General features: G+C 35.1%; 1 protein-coding gene across 1 annotated transcript; it reads right to left on the bottom strand.

Moving 5' to 3' along the window:
- Positions 1-2,200: 2,200 nt before the first annotated feature.
- enpp5 (ectonucleotide pyrophosphatase/phosphodiesterase 5) lies at positions 2,201-21,258 on the bottom strand. Its single transcript, XM_030129282.1, has 4 exons — positions 21,048-21,258; positions 9,822-10,707; positions 7,047-7,223; positions 2,201-3,012 (listed from the first exon to the last, which is right to left on the bottom strand). Exons 1-4 carry the CDS (start codon positions 21,195-21,197, stop codon positions 2,570-2,572), a joined length of 1,656 nt encoding a protein of 551 aa, XP_029985142.1. The 5' UTR covers positions 21,198-21,258; the 3' UTR covers positions 2,201-2,569.
- Positions 21,259-22,795: the final 1,537 nt, after the last annotated feature.

Raw genomic sequence — 22,795 nt, 5'->3', positions numbered from 1 at the left:
TAAACTGCTTTACAAATAAAGTTGAATTGGATTGGATTTGCTTTTTTTTTTTTTTTTTAACGGAATTATGCATTTTAAAACATTTCCCTGTGGTCTACATAAACTGTAAATGCTATGTTTGGGTCTGAATTCTTCATTAATTCAACTCCACAAGTCCATTTTCAACCCTATTTCTGAGTAATGACACCAGAAAGGTCATTTTTGAGCGCTGGCTCTTTAAATGCAAATTAGCCACTCCATGCCCCATCCCCTCCCGGTTGTTGACTGTGCTGCTCTTGTTCAGCCACTTGTGTTCTTTAATACAACCGACAACTGAACATTTTAGATAATCGGCTCAAAGTTTGGACATATTTTCAGTTTTTAGTAGAATCGCTGCTGCTGACAAACAATTATGTCATACTCAGAGAAATGTTCATCGGAAGTCTTGACCTTATATGTGCAAATGTCGTGACGTAACTATATATAAAACGTAACAAATTAAGAAGGAATTAAAACAGGTTGTAGAATTCGACTTAGTTTTTGCCTGAATGAACATAAAGATAGCTTTGCAGCACCTGGAGGGTTCAAATTCAAACTTTCTAAACCATTAGGGTCCAAATACACAAATAAATGAACCAAAAACTAATAAAAGTGGGTTTAGCAAAACATGACCTATCTTTTGAAGGATTTAAGTTGGATCTTTTAGCAAATGTCCATGTAATATCGCAACATGAGCCTCCTGAACTTCCCCTAGAACTTTCACTTGTGATAAGCACAGGCTTCATAGACCTCAACCAGGAAATAGACTGAAATAGATGTGTGGATTGGATACAAAATCTCGCAAATCCTACCAAATCACAGTGATTAAAGAATTGCACAGGACCCCAGGGTTTGCTGAAACAGGGTAGGCAATTAGCTGAGGAATTTTTACTTTATAAATTACAGACAAGGTAGATTTGCATGAGATTAAGGTGACGGACAACCTTTGCGATCACTAATGACCAGAGATCCACAGGTTGAACTTGAATAAGGTGTAACTATGGCTCAGCTGCATCTTTAACCCTTTATCAGGCAAGTGACTATTTTTGGTAATTTCCACAAACATTAAATATGGTCCCAAACCTGTGCCTCAGTGAGATCAAGAAGCATGTTGATTTTAATTCAGAGAGATTTTATAGACATTTCGAAGCTGTAAATATTGAATATGAATGATTTTTTTTTTTGTCAGTTTACGACCTTATAACAGTTGTTTTATTGCATGTCTTTGTTTTTTAGCAAATGCTGCTCAGATGTTTTATGGCAGGGGTGTCAAACTCATTTTCTTTCAGGGGCCATATTCAGCCCAATTTGATCTGTAGTTGCCCAGACCAGTCAAATAATAACATGATAACCTATAAATACCGATAACTCCAAATTTTTTTGTGCAAAGAATAATATTAGATGATGAAACTATTTCTATCCAAAACAAAAAACATGTGAATAACTGGAAAAAACTGAAATTTCTGAAGAAAAACATGTAAAATTTTATCAATATTATGCCTCAACTTATGATTTCTACATATTGCATTACAGATCAGACCTACCAAGACACGAAACAGGCAGAATAATGTTGAAATTGCACTTATTTTTCATTAGACATTTCAGGTTGTTCATACTTGTTCAGGTTATTGACATTTTATTGTTAAAGGATATCACAAGTTAATGTTCTTTGCAGTAAATCACAGAGAAAAAATTGGTGTTGCCATTATTTATAGGCATGATGTCATATTATTTTAATTTTATTTTTATTATTAAACCAAGAAGAAAATTTGGAGTCATTATTTCTAGGTTATTATGCTGTTATTTTTGGGTTTGATGATGCCCTTGACTGTTAACATCTTCAGAGTAATTTTTGCATTTTGCACTTAGTAAATTCATCTCGCGGGCCAGATTGGAACCTTTGGCGGGCCAGTTTTGGCCCCCGGGCCGCATGTTTGACACCTGTGTTTTATGGCAAGAAGAGGGAGATGATGATGATGTCCAATAATATACAAAGGTTGAAATTTTTCATTTCACAGTATTTCAATGTGTGCCCTATAAAGGGTTAATGCTAAAATAGGTTTCCAGTGATCAGGTGGATGTTAAGAGTATGAACAGCTGATTCTATTCTCTGCAGTTAGATCCACTTAAATCTTACACACCGGACCTTTAATTTTTGGACCGTAACGTCATCCAAGTCAGGTTTTTTGCCAACAAAGATTCATATTTGTCAAAACCACTCGCGAAATTCTACTCTTAGCTTCAATTCTTTGTAAGTGACAATGAAAATGATGAGATGATACTCAGTAAAAATCACAATCAAAGCAAAGCCACTATAAAAGCCAATGTAAAGGTTTACTATCTTCTTTTATCCTGCACCAGAAGCAAACCCCAAACACCTCCCTCACACACAAGGAAACACAACGTACATGATTAGGAGGTTTGATTAGATTCCCCAGGTCTCAAACTGATAAAAAGAGCGGCACAGTGGCATTTAGTGGTACGAAGGATGTGTTCAGGGGACGCTTCTGGACAGAGTAGACTACCTTGGGGAGTCATACCTCCTCTTCTTTTATATCTGCCTCACACAACCCCTCTGTTTTTCCAGAAAGTGCAGGTGCAAGTCCTCTTGCAATAGCGGTTGGGACATCTCCTTGCTTCCGTGCGGTAGTGATGGAAGCTGCTTGAGCGTCACTTCTTTAATGTAGACCACCAGGAAGCCCAGGACCATCACGACGCTAATCAGAGAACCTATGACGGGGGCGTAGGAATATTCGTTGACCCTAGGAGGGCTAGGTGTGGATATAGCGGTGGGTTCCTGAGCAAGGAGGTCCTTCACGTTTAAGAGGGAGCCGTTGTTTGGTAACGGGCGGACCGATAGGATGTGGCACATGAGGGGGTAGAGGTCGACGGAGTGCATTGAGGGCTTGACGAAGTCCTGCCGAAACGCCGGTCCACGGGCCACAAACACGGGGTGCATGCTACGTAAGGTGTTGTTATAGCCGTGGTTTCCCACTGCAATGAGACACGAGAGGTTTTAATAGCATATTATTGTTGCATTGTTTAGCTATAAATCTCCAGGTTATACATTTCATAAATCACAAGCTACAGTTTAGTTATTACGGATTTATGGGATCTGGCAGGACTCCTTTCTCAAATCATTTACCTCCATCGCTTCTTTTCTCGGCCGACCGGTCACTACTCAATCAGTCAAAGCAAAACTCGTATTCGGAGCGCAAACACATCCATAACTTTCATTTATTATACCTCTCAAATCAATATACTTTATCACTGCTTCCTGTTGACAATACCCATAGTGTTGTTCATCATCTTATCAGGAAACTTCAGACTAATGCTGCCATAAAGGGATATTACACAAACTTGTCCACACTAAGCCTTAACAGAGACATGGAAAAAATAACAAAATTCATTCAAGACAAATTAAAGGATGAAATCCAGTCGACAGGATAAAATATTACCAATTCATGTTTCTGAAAATCAATGGATCTGCTACTTTTTTATCACCTTTTATCACAATACTAAAGGATGTGGAGTAGATGGAAAATATACAGTCACGGAAAAAATGATTAGACCAACAAAAGTCATCAAAAACAATGGTTATGCAATGAAGTAGTAACTCCTGTGTGTATCATGTGACTAAAACAGAAAAGTAAACATGGAATGCCTAAAAGCACTGTTTTTGTCAGTACAATGCCGTAGATATTGATGTAAGAACTGGAGTGATTTTGGTTATTATCAAGAAAATATGGAAAATGGTTAGATATCAGCTTTGAAATTAAACTCTTATGAGCTATTTTTGTTGTTATCATTATATTTGTCCAAAGAAATGTACCTTTAGTTGTACCAGGTATGAAAATGAACAAGAAACTGAAGAAAACAAGGGTGGTCTAATAATTTTTTCCTCAACTGTAAGAAGTCCAAGGGTTTGCCGCCACCGCCGACTGCAGTTTGCATCCTCAAACAGGTATTTAGTTGCAAGGATTTAAACAATAATAGCACTTTGGTTAGGGTTAGGAAAAAGTCATGGCTTGGTTTAATAAATAGTAAGAGTGATAATAATAAAGACTTTTCCTCGTGTTGTGTTGGATAATTCATGACTATGTATATATCAAAGTATGTTCTTATTGATCTACTGAAACATAAAGCTAATACTAGAGATGTAACGATATGAAAATTTCCTATCACGGTTATTGTGACCAAAATTATCACATTATTATGAAATGAACAGAGTTTATTTTTGTTTTTTAATGTGTATTATTGTTATGAAATGAACAGTTTATTTTTGTTTTTTAATATGTGTATTATTGTCATGAAATGAACAGTTTATTTTTGTTTTTTAATATGTGTATTATTGTTATGAAATGAACAGTTTATTTTTGTTTTTTAATATGTGTATTATTGTTATGAAATGAACAGTTTATTTTTGTTTTTTAATATGTGTATTATTGTTATGAAATGAACAGTTTATTTTTGTTTTTTAATATGTGTATTATTGTTATGAAATGAACAGTTTATTTTTGTTTTTTAATATGTGTATTCTTGTTATGAAATGAACAGTTTATTTTTGTTTTTTAAATATGTGTATTATTGTTATGAAATGAACAGTTTATTTTTGTTTTTTAATATGTGTATTATTGTTATGAAATGAACAGTTTATTTTTGTTTTTTAATATGTGTATTATTGTTATGAAATGAACAGTTTATTTTTGTTTTTTAATATGTGTATTATTGTCATGAAATGAACAGTTTATTTTTGTTTTTTAATATGTGTATTATTGTTATGAAATGAACAGAGTTTATTTTTGTTTTTTAATATGTGTATTCTTGTTATGAAATGAACAGTTTATTTTTGTTTTTTAATATGTGTATTCTTGTCATGAAAAGGACAGAGTTGATTTTTATTTTTGATATGTGCACTATTACTGCTACGAATAGGACAGAGTTTACTTTAATGTAAAATGCTGCTGCAAAATGGACAGTCTATCCTTGATGTGTACAGCAATTTTGTGTTTTATGCATAGTCAGAATTTAGTCTGACATGTGTAGGATTTTTGAGTTACTTATGGGATCTGACAGGAATTTAGGGTAGGTAAAGGATGGGGTAAGGGGGTGGGAGATTATAAATTAAACTTCATCCCGCTCCTTTTTGTATGTTGGACTTTCTTTTATATAATCCTTTTGTTGTTTGGTTTTAATGCTAATTCCAAATAAATAAATAAACAAACAAACAATGTGGTTTGCAGGAACATACAATGGCAGCATTTTGAGTTGAGATATGATGACTTTTCTTTTTCAATGCAACAAATGACATGTTTTTCTTAAATGGTCATTACGACTCTGTGGGGGGGTTGATGGTGTCCTCCCCTCCTCGGGCTCTGCATGCTGGGCTCCACCCCCACCCCACCCCCCACCCCAGTAGCCATATTAATTTAAGTTGATTCATATAAACTCAAAACAGATAGTAACTGATACAAATACATTGTTACAAATATTAAATTATTTAACTCGTTGTATTGTGACTGCCTCCACCACAATAATACTAACAAATTAGGCTACTGGTATTATTAAATATTTTTGTATTATTACAACAATTATTATTTTCCCCCTCACTCCCCCCTCTCTCTCTTTCTCACTTTCATTCACACCCCCCTCTTCCCTTTTTCCCTATCACCCCTAACCAAACTATAGTGTTTAGTTGCTATTTACATTGATGATCTTTTTCATTGTAATATAACATTGTTGTTTGTCAATACTCTGTCGTTGTTGTTTTTGGTTTGTTTGTCTTTTTATTTGAGTGTCCCTTTGTTTTTGTGTTGTTGTTGCTTTTCTGTCCACATCGTCTTGTTAACTATCACTAAAAAAAAAAAAAAAAAAAAAAAAAAAAAAAAAAAAAAAAAAGGTCATTATGACTGTTTTAGGAAGACTCACTTTGAAAATATTACATCTTCAAGCACAGACTGAAACTAGAAGCACTCGGAGAGCGCAGACCTCCGCCAAGGCTGATCAGTGGGCCCCCCCCGTGGGCCCCCCCCCATGCCAAGGAGGTTATGTTTTTGCCAGGGTTTGTTTGTTTGTTTGTCTGTCTGTTTGTCTGTCCGTTAGTGTGCAACATAACTCAAAAAGTTATGGACAGATTTTGATGAAATTTTCAGGGTTTGTTGGAAATGGGCCCCCCCGTGGGCCCCCCCACCCCCGATCACCACCAAAATTTAATCATTTCTTCCTTATCCCATTTCCAACAAACCCTGAAAATTTCATCAAAATCTGTCCATAACTTTTTGAGTTATGTTGCACACTAATGGACAGACAAACAGACAGACAAACAAACAAACAAACCCTGGCAAAAACATAACCTCCTTGGCGAAGGTAATAACCTTAACTGCATATTCTGGTGCATGTATTTTGTTCTTTGTAACTAATGCCAATACACACTGTCCTGTAACTAAATAAATACAAATACTTAACTGTAGTGCAACCCTGCCCTTTTTCACACAAATCACACTGCTATACATCACTATCATCCCACTGTGTACATGTCTCACACCCCTGTGTCACCGAAAACCACCGAGTCAGCAGGTTTTCCTCCCAGACACAGACTGTACCAGGTCATTTTACTGATGAGCAAACCTTCAGTCACAGAGGAGGATGTAAAATTAGCTCCATAGTCTGTGTCTGTAATGAAAACCTTCTCTTAAAGGTAAACGTTTGAGACTCCTAATTTGGTTCATGCTTTACTTTGGATTAATATAAATAACTGCTGCTTGCGGAGGTGCATTCAGAGTCTCTGCTCCCACTCACATTCCTGCTGTTTCTAAGGGGAAAACAAACGAGGCTTTCTTTGTTAATTACAGCTGGTATAAGATGAGCTAGCTTCGGTTTAAAGCCTGAAAAAAAAAAAAAAAAAAAAAAAAAGTTCTCTGAAGCTATTCTTAGAGCAGGCGGTGCAGATGATGTAAAACAACAAGAGAAAAATCTGTTTTGCATACGCAGCCAAAATATAGTCTCAAGGCAGCGGTTTGACTACGTACACATGAAAGGGTTGGTTCTGTTCTGCACAATGGTCCACCCCTCCTGAGCCTCTATGAGGATGGGCATGATCCTGATGTTGTGCTGATAATGGAAGTGCTCAGGGATGTCTTCCTTCTTGTACACAGCCATGTACGGGTTTGCATCCACCAGTTTGCTATAAACCTCCTCAAACTTCCCTGAAACACACACAAGATAAGACACAAAACAATTAACAGTGCTATAGATTAACCCTTTATTGGGCAAGTGACTATTTTTGGTCATTTCTGAAAAACATTCATCCATAAAGACCCAAACAGCCACTGGCAACCAAAACCATCTACTGATCTGAAATGTTTAATAACTTCTGAACCACTAAACCTATTCATATGTTGAAATTATTGGTGTAAAATGCAGTTTGTCGTTTTTCATGGTCTTCAGATATGACCCATTGAGGCTCTGTAGTTACCGTGGAAACACTGTCATCTTCTACAACATTGATTCACCAGTAAAACCCATGGAGTTGGATCAATAACAGTGGATGGAGATGCTTGTTTTCACGTTCAGTTGTTAATATTTTTGCTGAAAAAAACACTTTTTCTTCAGTTTTCTCTGTTTTTGGTAGGATAACTCTCAACTTTAATCTGAGCTTTTATAAACATCTATATGATCAGTAAGTTAAATATAGGAAAATACTTGATTTTCACTGAAAAAAATGCAAAATACAGAGGATAAAATTATAAGTGGTGCCACACACAACAAACCCCGCCCCTTGCACTTATTGTAGCTTACTGGTATCGAACCAGCTGATGTCATCATGTCTATGTGTGTGGTGATGTCAGCATATCAATTGCCTCTATATATGTGCCAAGTTTGACGTAAACTGAAACAAAATTGATGTTTTTATAGACATGTGAAATTTCATCCATTATAGGAAACTGTCTCACTTTTCTGTTATTCCAATATTATTACTATTTTTTTTAAATTTATTGTTACTACCTGTCTGTAAAACCTGTTTTCTTTCTTGGCGTGTGCTGCTGACCTCTTGGCCAGGTCACCCTTGTAAAAGAGATCTCAATCTCAATGGGATTTTATCTGGTTAAATAAAGGTCTAAAAAAAAAAAATAGATAAATAGGAAAAAAAAAAAAGCTGTGCTTGCACTAGGAAAATGAAAGATACAGCCACTGTGGCTACATTAGTAGAAATGAGTGTAGCCACAAAAAGCCACAACCAGTCTGGGGCCCTGCAGTGGGGCGCGTAGTGGACCGTGGCAATGAGCATAGCTCCCCTGGGAAATTTTGGGAAAAATGAAGCCTTTTTCCTGCATTCTGGTGCATTTTGAGCTTACAAATATGTTCAATCTGGTTTTGGTTTCATACAAAAAAAATCATGAAAAAATTAACTTAAGTCAACATTTTCATCTAAACTATTTTTATTCCTAATCTAATGTATAACAAAACAATAAATGATAGATTTATAAATACAATTATTCTGACCACTGATTTTCATGAGGTTCAACATGAGATTCAATATAAAATAAATTTACCAGTGGAATGAGCATTTCTCAATTAATCCACCAGGGGGCGCCGCTCTTAATTAACCATACTGTACAAATACCACAAAGAAGAGTAAAGTTTTTTGAGAAGAAGAAGAAAGTCAGTAATAACAAACATGGAGACGACCGAGGCAACACTAATGTGATACTAATATTGCAGCGTTTTCACTGGTAAGGTTTAACAGCTTAGCTTCAGCAGGAAGAGAAAAGAGAAATGAGCCATAAGTTTTGTTTTCACTTCCGCTGGTGGCGGTCTGCACCGCTCCGTACCCCCAGTGGTATTCTCTGTCTGCGTACGCATCCACCAGCACCTGGAAAACAGATGGAATGTACACAGAGGACGGACAGATCTGTCCGTATCTGTCTGTCTTTAAAGTTACTGTCAGTCAGCGTTACTTTTATCACCCTCATTTATTTTGAAAATCTCCACACTGCTGACATTACTCCTCCACAGCGTACCTGCTGCACTGAACTGTGAATGTCATGCTGCCATAAGTGGTAAAATACCTTCACCACTTTGGCTACACGGGTTGAAAACAACTTTGCCAACCTGGAAAATGCATCGCCAATGGTGATGTGGTGATAGGCTAGTGCAAGCCCAGAAAAGATTTTAAAAATTCATAAAAAACTTTAACTTTGACCTACTTTTCCCAAAATGTAATGAGCTCTATTCTGGGTCACTGCCAGTCTATAAACCAAATCTGGTATGAATTCAACCAATAGTTTTGCTGCGAAAGTGTTAACAAACACAGAAACAAACCAACTGAAAAACAATACCCCTTTGCCTCCCCTTTGGGGGGGTGGGGAAATAAATGGTGATAAATCACTTAAGACAGGTTAAAGAGGAGAAAAATTCATTTGGGAACTGACACAAAAGTATAACTGGGTCTTTAAGGGTTAAATGTGGGGTCTCAGTGAGGCCAGGCAGCATGGTGGTTTTTATAACTATACAGTGATTCAGAGAGATTTTATGGAAATTCTGAAGCTGTATATAGTGAACATGAGTGATTTTGGTCAGTTTATGACCTTATAACAGTTGTTTTATTGCATGTGTTTACTTTTATTAAGTACTGCTCGGATGTTTTAGGAGGGAGGCTGTTGTCACGCCAACCAACAAGGAGGTAGATGACAATGGCTGGTTGAAAATTTGGATTTCAGAGTATTTGAATGAGTGTCCTATAAAGGGTTAAGACTGATACGGTTTATTGATGACACTGTGTGCGATGTACTCAAACACAATACCTTCTTTGGGAATTAATCCCAACACCGGACTCTTATCGACCCAAGTGTACAAGTCCCTGCTCACATACTCGTCCAGTTCTATGATCTTATCAGTGGAAAGCTGCGTCATCCCGTGGTCGCTGGTCACGATGAGATTGACCTTCTCGTACAACCCGGCCTTTCTCAGCTCGTTCCTGAGAAAGCCGAGCTTCTCATCGATCCCAGCGATGACTACGTCCATAAGGGAGCTCTCGGGGCCCAGCCTGTGACCGCTCTCATCTGGCTCCTCCCAGTACAGGACGCCAAAATCCACCGCTTCCTCTCTGGGTGCGGAGAACCACTCGATGATGCGCTCCACTCTGGTTTCAAATGGAACTGACATATTGTACGGAAGGTACTGAGAAGGGAACATGCCGTGGATCTTTACATCAGACCCGGGCCACATCGCTGCGCCGCTCCGACCTCCAGCTTTCTGAACGGTCACCCACAGAGGGACCGCCTCCTCCCACCACCGTGAATCATAAACACTGTCCGTCTCCATGGAGAAGGAAAGGTTCAGCGCGGGGTCGTAAAACTCATTGGCGACGATGCCGTGCGTCTCGGCGTACAGCCCCGTCACCAGGCTGTAGTGGTTGGGGAAGGTTTTAGTGATGTAGATGTTCTCCACCTGCTCCACCTGCACACCCTCTTTCATGAGGGCTAGGAAGTTAGGCGTGGGGACGCGGTCAATGTAGTCCCAACGGAAGCCGTCGAAGGATACGAGCAGCAGCTTGGGACGTTCCTTCGCAGCGTGGAGCCTGTGGCCATGTTGGTTCAAACGATGGAGGGAAACCAGAGGCAGCAGAGCCCACAGACAGAGCAGAGGGCGGCAGCCTCGTCGCAGCATAGTGCACCGAGATGACACAACCTACACACACACACACACACACACACACAGGAAAAAAACATTACACAAAGGCCAGTTTCCCTATTTTAGTTAATGATATTAACCCTCCGGTATCCAGGTGCACCTTTTAGGCCCACTTTGGACTTTGTGTTAAAAAACTTCATATTATTTTTCACAATTTAAATAAGGTTAGAATTCAAAAGTTGTTCATTTTTGCATGATCTTTAAAATTCTGGCCACCAACTAAACTGTGCACATTGTAAACAAAAGAAAATTACAAGACTAGCATCTGTCTGCCAAGTGTGCCTAAAACGCACTATTTCTTCCATTTCATCTGTATGATTAGGGCTGAGCTTGATTTACAAAAATAAAATAAAATTAGAGCAGAAAAATTAATCAATATATAATATTTAATAGTTTGATTTATAGGTGTGCATTTTACGCACACTTGGTGACAGATGCTAGTATTTTTGAACATTTGACCTAGCGCCAAAAAATAATAATGCAAATTAACCAATGTTGGAGTTAATCACTGACATATGCCAGGCTGCAAAAATCAAATAATATGCGATCCACTTTTCATGTAGTATATTGAAAAAAGAAATTTGTGTTTTTTGCATCCAAAAAAATTGTTTGTTTACAATACAAACACAGCATTTAAAGGGTTAAAAAAAAATGTGACAGTTATTGAGTATTTAGTATTTTTATTTACGGCTGAAATTGATGAAATAGAAAAAAAAGTGTAAAAGAATTAAAAACAAACTGTATGAAATTTTTTTGAACATTATTCCACAAGTGTGCCAAAAAGGCACACTTAGTGCTTAGTAAGGGCCTTGTTGGATGGGACACCGGAGGGTTAAGACAAGGTTGAAACTTTGAGTATCATTATTGTGACATTATTGTGAAAAAAATATTGTGGAATAAATGTATACCTTTCATGCAGTGTCTTGTGTTGAATTTATTGAAAAAATTGTGTAGTTTCAGAATATAACATCAAAAAATATGTATGCCTTTCCTTGTGTGACTTTTTGCATGATGTTTGCTGAAAAGTGGGCCAAAATTACTCTTTTTCAGTGACAAATAATTTGAAAACCCACATTAATCCTGTTGCTGCTTGCAAATTTTCATTGAACTTGCTTCCTTTGAACCTTAGAAGAAGAGCTTATGGTCTGGCCTTCTGAATGAGGATCAGTTTCAGTGATTTCAGTTCAAAGTCAATGACGTCATATCAGCCAGTTCCTCAGAAGACGTCTTGTGACAATTTTGTTCGGATTTTTTGACTTCTAAGTAAGAATTTGACTTATAATTCTTTATGTAGAGTTGATATTATCATAAATCTGTATGTATTATACACCATTCTCTTTCTTTTTCTGTTGTGAATAAAGCATTACCCAACAATTAAGTATATTCTAATATTAGATAAGAAAATCATTACTTTTACTAACCCTACCCTCATCAGTTTTTAGTTTGTGAAAAAAATACATACCATTGTAAAAAAAACTTGCATTCACTCAATTTTCAATATCTAGCCTCCAAAATTTAATCAATTATGCCCACCTACAAGGACTACAATTAGTTTATATTATTTAGGCCAATTTACACTTTCCTAAAATGAGATCAAGTTTGTTTTTTGTTTTTTTACAACCAAATTTTCATATTTGTTTTTGAAACTGCCCACCAATTTGTTAGATTTGGACTTACTCTGTCTATGATGAAGCCAATTTAAGCAGCCACAATTACTTTAGGAAGGCTTCTATTTATCAATTTAGAGTTAAACTAATAAAACAACTCTTACTCAATAAGAAATAGTGACATTGCATTTTACTAACTTATTTAGTTATTTATTCCATTTCTTTGCTCTATTTATTATTATTGTGACTGCAAATTTTTAAATTCTTTAATTTTATGTTCTCATCCTGGTTTTTATCCCAGATTGTTTCTATTTTATCTTTACTGGTTTTTATTGTGTTTTATTGCATCTTGTTTTTATTTATTGGATCTTATTTATTTATTTATTTTTTTTTACTTATCCATGCTGCTATACAGATGAATGGTGGAACACTGAGCACTTTTTGTCCTGTCTGTAAGTGTGATCAAGTACCTGTCTTGCATGTTTAATATACGTGTTGTTGTAATGCCAAGGCAATCACCTAGACTGCAAAACAAATCTACCTACGGGTATAAATAAAGTAACCTTGACCTTGACCTTACACATGTTATGGAGTAATGCCTAATTGATATATTTTTTTAAATTTCAGACTGACTAAATAGGGCTAAGATGCCAAGACCAAAGCCATCCAAGGGTGGAGGAAGGAAGGCCTCCTGGGGAGGATTCAAAGCTCACAGATGAAGAGAAGAAAGCATGTTAGGTTTGATTTTTGACAGAAATTAAATGGTTAAATCAAGTAGTGCATAGGCCAAATTTCATGTTTTTGCCCTTAATGTCACTAAAATACAACTCAAACCTTGAACCTTGTCTTAAGTAAATTGGAAATGACAAACAATAGCTATTATTATATTTAGTGGCAACAAAAATTATGAACTTATCATTTCATTAAGAATTGTGAGTACAGCTGTAATCTAGAATCAATCAATCTTTACTTATATAGCACTTTTTCATACAGTGAAATATAATACAAAGTGCTTTACATATAAAATCAGTACACCCCATCACCACCGCCACACACACACACACACACACACACACACACACATACACGCACACGCACACCGCCACCCATGTACCCAGTGTTAATACCCATAAAAAAACAGTAAAACAAAAAGAAATAAATAAAGAAATAAAGTAAAGAAATAAACAAGAACATCAGCCCTTTGTGGTGTGATGCTGAGTGAAACTGAATATGAAGGTGTTTTTTTTTTGTCTGTGCAGGACTAAGGAGGCCGAGCATTCACAAATTTCCCATATTTTTTGACATTTTTTATTGTATCATGCTGCAGTTGCACTGTAATTTCCCACCCTGTAATTATCTATCTATCTATCTATCTATCTATCTATCTATCTATCTATCTATCTATCTATCTATCTATCTATTAAAATAAAAGTTATAACTCTGGTGTTTCCAATCTGTTCAACCACTTCCTCCAAATCACTTCCTATAATGTGTCATATCCCTACAAATGTGAAATAATGTGCAATAAGTCATGCAATAATCTTCTGTTCTGCAATAACAATGCGAAATTTGTTCAACATTTATCAAAATATAAATGCACTATTTTACATAGACTTGGGTTCATATACATATAAATACTGTTTTCATAGGTCAAACATAATGTTAATATTGTTAATATCACTCGTAGACATACATACTGTTAATACTGAAAATTTGTGTCTATTCATATCTTCATATCTTTTTTTTTATTCCACTTAGCTCTATTCTTTTGTTACGCCGTAAAACTTTAAAATTTGTATTCTATTTTCTTATGTTATTTTTAGTTTTTGTAATTATATATTCGATGTATTCTTACATTCTGTAGTACTGGTGTGATAAAATTGTTAATATTGTTGCATTACATAGCACTCCTAATTTCACTGCACACACAATGGCAATATAGGCTATTCTATTCTATTCTATTCTATTCTATTTATTCTATTCTATTCTATTCTATAGTGTATTGTATTGTATTGTACTCTATTCTATTGTGTTCTATTGTACTGTATTCTATTCTATTCTATTGTGTTCTATTGTATTGTATTGTATTCTATTCTATTGTGTTCTATTGTACTGTAATGTATTGTATTCTATTCTATTCTATTGTGTTCTATTGTACTGAAATGTATTCTATTCTATTCTATTGTGTTCTATTGTATTGTATTGTATTCTATTCTATTCTATTTATTCTATTCTATTCTATAGTGTATTGTATTGTATTGTACTCTATTCTATTGTGTTCTATTGTATTGTATTGTATTCTATTCTATTGTGTTCTATTGTAATTGTATTGTATTCTATTCTATTCTATTGTGTTCTATTGTATTGTATTCTATTCTATTGTGTTCTATTGTACTGTAATGTATTGTATTCTATTCTATTCTATTGTGTTCTATTGTACTGAAATGTATTCTATTCTATTCTATTGTGTTCTATTGTATTGTATTGTATTGTATTCTATTCTATTCTATTCTATTCTATTCCATTGTGTTCTATTGTATTGTATTGTATTGTATTGTATTCTATTCTATTCTATTGTGTTCTATTGTACTGTATTGTATTGTATTCTATTCAATTCTATTCAATTCTATTCAATTCTATTCTATTCTATTCTATTGTGTTCTATTGTATTGTATTGTATTGTATTCTATTCTATTGTGTTCTATTGTACTGTATTGTATTGTATTGTATTGTATTGTATTGTATTCTATTCTATTGTATTGTATTGTATTCTATTCTATTCTATTCTATTCTATTGTGTTCTATTGTATTGTATTGTATTCTATTCTATTCTATTCTATTCTAGTCTAGTCTAGTCTAGTCTATTCTATCTAAAGTAACACTGCATTGCCAAATGTATTAATGCAACTATTAAAATCATTTTGGGATATGAAATTCCAAATACCTGATGCATCTTGGGAACATTGTTGATGTTGTGATAAAAGTAGATGTCTGTTTGACTCAAGTTTTACTAGGAACAAGTGAGAAAACTGTCACAAGGAACTGGTTTGATGTGAACATCCCAAGATAATTGGACATATTTTTCTTGTCAAGAAGCTGATTTATATGTTGAGAACCAAAAAGGACACTATGAACAAAAACTGAAAAAAAAAAGAATATTCATATGATAAGTGACACTGAGACTGTCTATTTGGAACTGTATACTATAACATAAAATATTACATGAATTCCAGACAACTGTTCATGTGGCTTATTTTGTTGTTGTATTTTTGGGCAAATTTAATAAAAACTTGAGTGTTAAAAAAAAGTGGGAGGAATGCAATAATTGATTACTTGTCAATGACGAAATTAACCCTTTCATGCTTTAATTATGAGAACCTTAGTTAAGATTTTTTGCTTGAGTGTTTTTATTCCTCCATAGGCATGGAAAAAAAACAACTAATGTGATCAAGTTGTTTGTTTTTTTTTCATGGAGTTACAAAAATGTCCATGCATTTAATTTCTGAAGTAAAGAAAAACCCAAATATCAGAAATTGATATCAAAACAATGAAATAAAATCTGATGTTTTCTCACATTTTAACATATTTTAAGGCTAATTTTACTCTTTTCATGGAGATAATATGCAAAAAAAAAACCAAAAAAAACCTTTTTTTTTTCTAACAAATAATTGATTTACACTGAAACATGTTACTGCAGATCAGGTTTATCAAGAACAGCAAAGTTACAGTAATGGTATGAATTGCAGTGTATTATGGGATGGTGCATAAGCGTCCACTGTGTTGACTGATATGGAATTAAAACAACAAAACCCATGAATATATAAGAGAACAGCTGTAGAATAAGTGTCCACTGTAGTGACCAGAATGCATGAAAGGGTTAATCAACAACTGTTTTCAGAATTAATCAGCTTAAGTCTTCCATTTTTACTGAATAATTTCAGATTATTTTCCATGTTACATTTCGGGTTTTGAGAAAAATCTTTTCACCATTTCCTTACATTTTATAGACAAAACTGAAAATATAAAGGACAAATGAACCAACAATTAAAATAATCTTTAGCTGAAGCCACATGAGTTGTGTTTGAGTATAAATAAATCACTTCTAATATAAGATTTTTAGTGTTTTGTTTCGAACAGACGTGTAAAAGAAACTGTAACTTCACAATAAAATGTGACCATTGTGGATGTGTTTGTGGTGTCATAAACTGCATGGTCAAAAATATGGATTCATTCCAAGACAACTACTCATAACGGAATAGATTACGTAGGATGCATTTCTTACTCGTCTCTTTATTATAAAACACCATAAGTTTATTAACTATAATGTCTGTGGCTTGGATTCAGTCTGTAAATGTCACCTTGAACACTGCTAACTCATATTTATAGTGTAAACTGTAAAGTGTTTGTACACACTAGAGCTATTTTTTTCATATATACATAAATATTTAGATATATAATATTTTTTCTTGTGAGCTGCATGTCATTTTTTCTATTTTACTATCGGCTGCAGGTAATAGTTTAGTTCTTTATACACAATGGTGATACAACCAATACAAAAGTGCTATGACTAGTTATTTATTGTTATCTGTTTTACCATGATAACCGACGATGGTTAAGAATTTAACACTGAAAGTAAGAAAGGAGCAGGACTAGATACACCTTTGCTTCTTTCTGTCCCTTCTCAAACTGTGTATTATGAGTTGATACATACAGTCGCAGAAAAAATGATTAAACCACCCTTGTTTTCTCCAATTTCTTGTTCATTTTAATGCCTGGTACAACTAAAGGTACATTTGTTTGGACAAATATAATAACAACAAAAATAGCTCATAATAGTTTCATTTCAGAGCTGATATCTAGACATTTTCCAGGCTTTTTTTGTTTGTTTTTGTTTTTGATAATAACCAAAATTACTTCAGTTCTTACATCAATAGCTATGGCATCGTACTGACAAAAACAGTGCTTTTAGGCATTCCATGTTTTCTTTTCTGTCTGTTTTAGTCACATGATACACACAGGAGTTAGTACTTGATTGCATAACCATTATTACCTCCGCCAAGGAGGTTATGTTTTTGCCAGGGTTTGTTTGTTTGTCTGTTTGTCTGTCCGTTAGTGTGCAACATAACTCAAAAAGTTATGGACAGATTTTGATGAAATTTTCAGGGTTTGTTGGAAATGGGATAAGGAAGAAATGATTAACTTTTGGGGGTGATCCGGAAGAAATCCTGGATTCTGGATCACTTTTAAATTTTCGTTAACATTGTGGTAAATGGGGCCAAAATTTTCGTTTCCCAAAATCTCGCTTAATTATTGACCAAAACTCATGAAATTTAACTCAGGAATTGACAATGGGGTCCTCTATCACATTTCAAAGGCTGATCCGGATCTGATCCAGAAGGCGGATTTTATCTCAATTTATATAAAAAATGGGGGTGCCCTTACTTTTTGGCCTACTGTGCCTTTAATTTTAAAGGTAGAAATTTCTGACAAGCGCCATCGTGTAGCTCAGTCAGTTCCGCATCAGGAGTATGCCACCGGATTTCATGTAGCTTTAATACTTAAGGAGCTAGATCCAGAAGAAAACCGCCATTACGAGAAATGTGATTTTCGTGAATAACTACTGATCTAATAAGGATATAATTATGAATCCAGTTGCTAATGGTATGTTTTCATGGTCAAGGAATCTTAAAATATAGGTCAAATAAATATGGGACTAATATTTATGGTGGAAATCACAATATGGGGGAATTGTGCAAATCTCATGCAATTTGACTCAGGGATTTACAATGGGGTGTTCTATCAAATGGCAAAGACTGATCCGGATCTTTCAAAAAGTTATGGACAGATTTGGATGAAAATTTCAGGAAATATTGATACTGGCACAAGGAACAAATGATTAAATTTTGGTGGTGATCGGGGGGGGGGGGGGGGGGGGGGCACTGATCTGCCTTGGCGGAGGTCTGCGCTCTCAGAGTGCTTTTCTAGTTTTTGATGACTTTTGATGGTCTAATAATTTTTTGCCGCTTTTGCAACTGAATGTACATTAATGTTAAATTAATTGTATTTTGTTACTTTTTCTGTGAAAAATGATTGATGGGTGCATATGTAATTGATTTCTTGCTTGTATTGCTTTTTTGTTGTCATTTTTTTTACTTCAAAGTTTCAGACAAATAAACTAAACTAAATTAAACTATTGGCTCCAGGTACAAAAATACATCCCGCTGTGCACTGTACTATGTAAAACTATGCATGTGAAAAATAAATCTATTGTTCTCATCTTATTTTATAATATATAGTAATATTAAAAATTATTTCCCTACTACAGTATAACTGAGCACACTGTTTATACATGCTTTTGATGGACAGGGTAGCTTGGTTATGTCATTCTAATGTGATGTGTTTTAATATTTTGCTTGTTTTATTGTACAGCACTTTGTGATTTTTATCTGTTAAGTGCTATAGAAATAACGTTTACTTACTTATTTTAAGCTATTCGATTTTAAAGATTTAATGATCAACCATAAACAAGAAAAGTGTTATTTATAATAATGCATTATGATATCCTCCTGAGACCCAGCAATGCATTTTTGTCCTCTGTAGTGGACAAGAGTTTCACAGTTTTGCTTAAAAAAAAAGTCAATTGAAAAGGACATTATATATATAAAAAATTACAAATGTATCTGAAAAAACTGTTTCATCATGCTGTTTCTAATTAAGGCAATTATTTAATGTAAAATGGTGAAAATGTTTATTTACTTGGTGTCAGGAGGATATGGATACTATGATAATATTGAGTAAAATTATGGAACAAATTGTGTGTGGAGATAAAACAAATATCAAACATAATTCAGTTTAAAAAAAGATATAAAGAATTGATTCTTGAGAGGTACAGTATTTAATAATAACAATGAGGCCTGTTTGTTTATGGATTATTATTATTATTGAAGAAAATGGTTGAATTGTTGAGTCTGTTTGTATGAACTGTACTGCCGTGAACATTTTGTTGTGAATAATTCAGTTACTGCCTTATGGATTGTTGTGGTTCGATGCTAAAATTAGGAAAATAGTATTGTTTGATTCTTGTATTAAGTTAAAGATAAAGGTGTAAAAGCACTGAGGGGTAGGATTAAATAAGTTTATACTTTTTCCTACTCCTTTTCGACCATGCAATATTCAGACTTGTATGTGCTTGAAGATTGATTCTGTTTATTTAAATGTTATTTTGTTATTGTCTTAATTTGCTTTGTTTTGTTTTATTTTGTTTCTTTGCATGTTCTAAATAAATAAATGAATAAATAAATAAAATTGCAATGAAAACAGTTCCAAAATGTTGTGCTTAAGCTCTTTCGTGCCAGTAGGGAATATCAATATTCAATCCAATATCGTCGGCTTCCTGATAAAACCTGTTATGTGACTTTTGGCAAATTTTACAGGAGAAACAAAAAACTGTTTATATAACAGAAAACTGTGAAATATAACAAAATATCTGTTCCTTTAACCTTTTCATGCATAGTTGTCACTACAGTGGACAGTTCTTCTCCAGCTGTTCTTTGGTATATTCATGGGTTTTATTGTTTTAGTTGCATATCAGCCAACACAGTGGAAACTAATGCACCATCCCATGCACTGCAATTCATGCCGTTACTGTAACTATGCTGTTCTTGATAACCCTAATCTGCAGTGACATGTTATCGTGTAAATCACAGGTGTCAAACATGCGGCTCGGGGGCCAAATCTGGCCCGCTAAAGGTTCCAACTGGCCCGTGGGATGAATTTACAAAGTGCAAAATGCAAAAATTACACTGAAGATGTTAACAGTCAAGAACATTACATTAAGTTTTATCTTCTGTGTAATTTCTGCATTTCACAAATTCATCCCACAGGCCGGATTGGACCCTTTGGCGGGCCGGATTTGGCCCCCTGGCCGCATGTTTGACACCTGTGGTTTATATAGTATATAAAGGTAAAATCAAAAGTACTGAAAAACGGACAAAATAGACTCAGACCACTAAGGGTTAATATTTGAATGTTTCTGCAACAGAAAGTGCATTGTGCCAATTATTATTATTATTATTATTATTATTATTATTATTGTCATTATTATTATTATTATTATTATTATTATTATTATTATTTATTTATTTATTTATTTAAAATACAACTTGGTTAAATTATTTCAGTGTGTGTATCAGTACTTCTTGAACATTTTGAGCACAATTTCAACAATATCGCGATAATAATGATAACCGTGATAATTTTGGTCACAATAACCATGATATGAAATTTTCATATGGTTACATCCTTAGTTATGACATAAACACATTCAGATGAACATTACATGAAGTTAGATAAGACCTATCTTACTTTGGCACGTGAACGCATCAGCGCAAAAAACGTTATAAATGTCAAAACGGAAACGATGACAGTAGGAATTTACAAACACTGCATATAAGGACATGTTACAAATGATATAATAACAGTCCGCCTACACACACACACACACACACACACACACACACACACACACACACACACACACACACACACTGACATCCAAGTAGAAATAGGTTACGTTATTGGAGCACCGGCTGCGGCGCAAACTGCGAAAACGCGCAGTTCAGCTCCAAACAAAGACGGACGCACGAAACAGCAAGTGTGCGTCAAAAAAGTGCAAGGCTAAGAGGTAGAATTGTAAATAAATACGCATAGGATGGTGTCACCCCCGCTTACCTTGTTATCTGACCGTGCACTGGCTCGCCTTGCGCCCCTCACCAAGATAAACAGCCGAAGGGAAGTCCCGCCTTTGGGTCTGGTGCGTCTGTCTTCACCTTCCTCTTCCTCCTGTGTGTGCAGATCACAGCCAAACTCAACTGGATGCATGCAAAATGTGCAAGTGCATGCCTGAGGTTTGCATCTCTGAATATCACCGCCTGTGGTAAGTGCGCCGGTTCTAATGACGTAATGGAGGAGGAGGAGGAGGAGGAGGAGGAGGAGGAGGAGGAGGAGGAGGAGGAGGAGGAGGGGTAATTTATTTATTTATTTATTTTTTCTCTTCTTGTTTATTCCTTTACTTTTATTTTATGTAATTTACTTACCTCTTTATGTAATTGTATTTAATTTCTTCCTGCCTCACCAGCATTATGTTTTTTTTCTCCATGTATATGTGTATACAGTATTTTGTAAATAAAGTATGAAAAAAAAAAAAAAAAAAAGAGGAGGAGGAGGGTGGGAGGTGGGAGGGGAGGACGAGAGGGATCCAGCTGTATAAATAGAAATTTAGGTGTCAGTCAGGTTAGTATGTTAGAAGATGAAAATAGATGAAAAGACACAGAAGGGAACTAGATTGCTGTTCATTTTATTGGAGAAAATGCACCCATGCCATGTGAAGACCCTGCAGACCCCTGAGGATGAGGAGATAAAAGATGGATGCAGTCAAACAGTAATAAATCATAAATAATAAATAATAAGAATGAAGCATGATTTGCATTGTGTTGCTTTGAAGTCACATTCTGATATCATCTATTCTGAGACAATGCACACAGACGTCCACTTCTGTAACACTTACACAAAACAGACACAAGGTGTCAGCCGAGAGCTGGGTAAAAAAGGACCCCAGCCCCATTTCTGCCTCTGTTCACATTCTGATATAAAGTAAGATGGCATCTCAATAATGTCGCCCCACGGTGAGACTGAGACTATTTCCAACCCACTGACAGGCTCTTCCATCTGTGTAAACGGAGAGAGATCATTTTACTGGTGCCTACTTACTGAGTGGATTCATCATTTAACCGCCCCCCCCCCCCCCCCCCACACACACACACACACACACACACAGATAGACAAAAAGGGTATTTTGTTTTGCATATTATCTCCATGAAGTGAGTAATAACTAGCATTAGAATATGTTAAAATGTGAGAAAACATCAGATTAGCAGCATTAATAATAATAATAATAATAATAATAATAATAATAATAATAATAATAATAATAATAATAATACAGGGTGGGGAAGCAAAATTTACAATGAACATTTAGTTGTTTTTTCTCAGCAGGCACTATGTCAATTGTTTTGAAACCAAACATATATTGATGTCATAATCATACCTAACACTATTATCCATACCTTTTCAGAAACTTTTGCCCATATGAGTAATCAGGAAAGCAAACGTCAACAAGTGTGTGATTTGCTGAATGCACTCGTCACACCAAAGGAGATTTCAAAAATAGTTGGAGTGTCCATAAAGACTGTTTATAATGGAAAGAAGAGAATGACTATGAGCAAAACTATTACCAGAAAGTCTGGAAGTGGAGGAAGCAACAAAAAACGTACCAAAGGTTTTATTAAAGCTCTCAAATCCAAAATCCTAAAGGATCCAACCAAATCCATGAGAAAAATGACAATTGAACTTGAGGTAGACAACAAGACCGTTAGAAATGCAGTAAAATATGATTTGAAGATTTAAATTCTCATGACTTT

This window comes from Sphaeramia orbicularis, chromosome 24 (genome assembly GCF_902148855.1).
Source record: "Sphaeramia orbicularis chromosome 24, fSphaOr1.1, whole genome shotgun sequence".
Lineage (NCBI taxonomy): Eukaryota > Metazoa > Chordata > Actinopteri > Kurtiformes > Apogonidae > Sphaeramia > Sphaeramia orbicularis.
This window is presented reverse-complemented; position numbering and strand designations above follow the sequence as displayed.

Coding starts and splice junctions, on each gene's coding strand:
- enpp5 (XM_030129282.1), bottom strand. CDS start 21,197: ATGCATCCAGTTGAGTTTGGCTGTGATCTGCACACACAGGAGGAAGAG. Junction 10,708..21,047: donor GTGCACGGTCAGATAACAAG/GTAAGCGGGGGT, acceptor GTGTGTGTGTAG/GTTGTGTCATCTCGGTGCAC. Junction 7,224..9,821: donor GGGATTAATTCCCAAAGAAG/GTATTGTGTTTG, acceptor TGTGTGTTTCAG/GGAAGTTTGAGGAGGTTTAT.